The sequence below is a fragment of the Stegastes partitus genome, unplaced genomic scaffold (assembly GCF_000690725.1).
Source record: "Stegastes partitus isolate 25-593 unplaced genomic scaffold, Stegastes_partitus-1.0.2 Scaffold1152, whole genome shotgun sequence".
In the NCBI taxonomy this organism is placed as follows: domain Eukaryota; kingdom Metazoa; phylum Chordata; class Actinopteri; family Pomacentridae; genus Stegastes; species Stegastes partitus.
Window position 1 is genome coordinate 159,211 of NW_007578883.1, and position 3,866 is coordinate 163,076.

A 3,866-nucleotide genomic window follows, 5' to 3' on the forward strand; every position below is an offset into this window, starting at 1 on the left:
GCCAAATACATAATGTGTTTTTTTTAAGGAAGTTGTGATACACCTGCCCGTCAGGTGAACGTTACAGGTGTGTAACACTACAGAAAACACGATAATAACACAAAAATGCACAACGAGGCACAGAGTTAGGCCACATATTAAATAACGAAAAGGCCAAAAAAAGTTGAGGTGAGCCAACACCTGAGACGGGGACGACCAACGACGTGGAACCTCAAACCCTTTGTGTGGACCAACAATAGCAACAACAGCCGTTCAGTTCATCCTGTGAGCTGCGTCGTCCTCCTATTGTGGGTCAGAGCTCGTTGTCAGGTTGTTCAGGAGACGGCAGACAAGAGGAGAATAAACCTACAGAAACGTTTCATCCGTCGTCAGGTCTGCTGCTGTGAAGCTGCTTTAGACTCGCTGGAGGTGTTCTCTTGTGTCTCAGAAAAATGTCCATGAAGGGGAACAGAAACACCTTTTAAACATAAGTTCTATCAGAGGGAACACCTGGACGGGTCGGGTCTTCTTCTTTGAGGTTTCTTAGCAGTTTTATTTCCATGCAGCCTGTGGCGCCCCCTTCTGACACCAAAGTTTATTCACCCCAAAACCTACTAAAAGACTCACTGTTGACTCATGAGATCTCATCCAGAAACATTCTGTCACAGCAGTTCTGATATTTAACGTAGAGCGTCTCAGGCTCGGAGGTCATTCAGCGCCCAGCCGTCCCTGTCATGGTGCCCTCTATGTTCAGGAAGCTCTAAACCGCGACCCTACAACCCTCCTGTGTCTGCTGCAGGTGATCGTGGAGAAGGTCTCCGGCTCCCAGATCGTGGACATCGATAAGAGGAAGTACCTGGTGCCGTCCGACATCACGGTGGCCCAGTTCATGTGGATCATCAGGAAACGCATCCAGCTGCCTTCAGAGAAAGCCATCTTCCTGTTCGTCGACAAAACCGTCCCCCAGTCCAGGTGAGAGCGGTCAGAAGGTGAAGGTCAGCCTGTTTCCTGCTTTAGCTTCGTGCTAACGGTCGACATCTTTTAAGAGCGTCAGTCAACCCCAGAGCCTCGTTTATATACGGATCCATATAAATGAGACACTTTAGAGGTTTTATAGTACTTCTGGTTGGAGGTCCTGGACCTCCTAAGAGTCTCTGTCATGGTCCTGTTGCTGCTAAACTCCCACAATGCTCTCTGCTGACACAATCAACAACCACAGGAGCAGCAGACGTGACCCAGCCCTGGTTAGCATTCAGCTAGCTCCTCTGTGTGACTAATACGACATCGTTGGTCGTAGGTTGTATCACAAGTACACAGTTTTTACACCACTGGCAGCTTAACTGTATTTGGTCTCAAAATACGTTATTCAGCTTTTAAACCTCCAGATGCAGTCGTGACTCGATAACCCGACACTAAATGTAAAACCTTCTTCTATGTCAGACAGCAAGGCTGTCGGATTGTCAAGAGTCAGATTATCGGGTCACGACTGCACTGGAGTTGTCTTCAGAGCTGTGAGGTTTAAACCTGCTGACGCTGAGTCCAGACCTGAGAGCCTTCCAGTGGAGGCTAAGTGCTGCCGACGAGCACGGCTGGTCCATCTGTGAGTGGAGAGCAGCAGCATGTGGCTGATGATGGAGTAATCGATCTCCCTGTGAACCAGGATGGAGCCACACCTTCACTCTCAATTTACACTCATCAAGAAAACACTGACGTTTGTGCTGACAGCCGTCGACACACTTAGAGATGCAGCTTCACAGAGATGATCAGAGTCTGACCTGCTTCTCACAGCTTTGAATCAGCAGCTACGGATCTCCAGACGACGGACCCGAGCTTCTGTCAGAACAAACCAGAATCCGGCTGCCAGTTATGTAGAAACGTGTCATAAATCAACTCTCCAGTGATTTACATGAGAACTGTCCATTTGAAAATAGTTGAGAATGTTGATTATCTTTGATTATTTCAGACTGTGCTGGTCGTAAAACTGATCTGGTGTCGGGTTCTACCAGAACTCAGACGTGTTCTTCATCAAAAACTGGTCAAATTACATGAAATTCATCTAAATTACATAAAAATGGTCCCAAATTGCTCAAACTTTGCACAATAATGAACAAATACATGACAATTATCTCTAATTATTTTAAAAACTGTTGAAAATTACTTGAATAATTATTCAAAACTACATGAAAGTCGTCCTAAATGACTCCGTATCCGTTCAGTGTTTTAGTCTTTAGACGTTGTGTTGAGGAAATTTTCTATGATCTACATAAAGTCCAGTAGTCTGAGCTGTCTTTGTCTCGTTTTATTCAAAGCTTTGAAGGTACAGGTCATACAGAATGCAAGCAGTCTGCAGGAGAGTACACATGAGTGCAGGCAGCATAGTATTCTTATACATGTACAGGCGTGGTCTTTACTTCAACGGTAGTAGAACAATCCCATGCTGGAAAACAAGAGCTGGGTGTACAGGGTGTACTCATCCACAGACATTAGAAGACTAAACACACTGGATCAGGCATCAAAAGTCTAAACACATGGGAAACACAACTTCTTCTTCCCATAGACAGCCACTAGTGTTTACCTACATGTTATGGGAACACATTTTGGGCCTGTAACCTTTCCACTCAGCTTTAATGAAACTTAGAGAAACTCGCTCTAACATTCTTCATGCAGATGCAGTATTTTTCCATTACAGTTGACTCCTGGATGGATGTAGAGCTGATTTAGTTTTTAACAGAACTCAGATGTGTTTTTCATCCATCAAACATTGTTAACAGTGACATGAAAGTTGTCCAGAACTACAGATAAACTGCCAAAGATGACTCACAGATGGTTTAAACTCGTCTAGAAGGTCTGATATAACTCCAGAAATGGTTCAAAGTTACTCAAATTCATCCAAATCTTCAGACTTATTATTATTATTAGAAATGTAACTTCTGAGGCTCAGAAATGATGAAAAAAGTCCATTAAAGTGATCAATCTGGACCCTCCTCTGTGGACTTGAAGGACCTGGACCTCTGGAACGTTCTCAGTCTGAAGGTAGAACTCTGGTCAGTAGATAAAGGTTCTGCAGGAGGACACAGAGCAGCTCCTCCGGCCAGGTTTCAGTCCGTCCAGACGGATTCAGGATTACTTATTAATAGATTGATATAAAACACGTGGAAGACGTTTGGACTCGTCGCAGTGAAACATTAACAACAGCTTCGTCTCTGTTTATCTGAACAGAGCAGAGGAATGATGATTCCTACCATCAGGAACGTCTGTGCTTCTCCTGCCAGGACAATGTCTGGTGCATAAACTAACATTTGTTGCTGTTATTTGCATAATCATGAGCCAACGAGCCCTGCTCAGCGTTTTAATTGGAACATATCAGTGTCTTGATTTGATGAAGACCACGTGATGTGAAATACAACATGAATAAAATCAGTTTTACACATTCACAAGGAAAAATAGTTTCTGTGCTTTGTTAGATTTTGAGGCCATAAATCTGAATCTATAAAACTTTTAAGTGTTGAACATAAAGCTGAACTCTGAGGACGCTGCTTCACGCCTGAACCAGTCACCTGAGCTGCTTTCTACGTCCTGAAGACAAAGCTGAGGGCAAAAACGCCCACCAACCAGCATTCAGTGACAGCAGACTTAAATGATCTTCATGTTTATTATGTTCATCTGTGAAGTTGCTCTGAAGTCTGAAAAAGAATTCCTCAATGGTTGAAGCAACATTTTTGATAAATCCTGGAATTAAAGCTGAAGTTCTGCATTTGGAGGCAAAATGACAGAAACTGTCCAATCACGCCTGGAGCTGACAACAAAAGTAAAAGTAAATGATGAAAGGGAGAAAAAGTGAGGACATGAACCGAATATTCGAGTATTCATTTATTTTTAAATATATT

General features: G+C 43.5%; 1 protein-coding gene across 1 annotated transcript in view; it reads left to right on the forward strand.

Annotated features, from left to right (window-relative positions):
* Positions 1-3,866, forward strand: part of gabarapl2 (GABA(A) receptor-associated protein like 2) — a 14,048-nt gene that overhangs the window by 6,182 nt on the left and 4,000 nt on the right. The window contains exon 3 of the mRNA XM_008296802.1: positions 779-951. Coding sequence (XP_008295024.1) covers positions 779-951 — 173 coding nt within the window. The remainder of the gene's footprint in view (positions 1-778; positions 952-3,866) is intronic.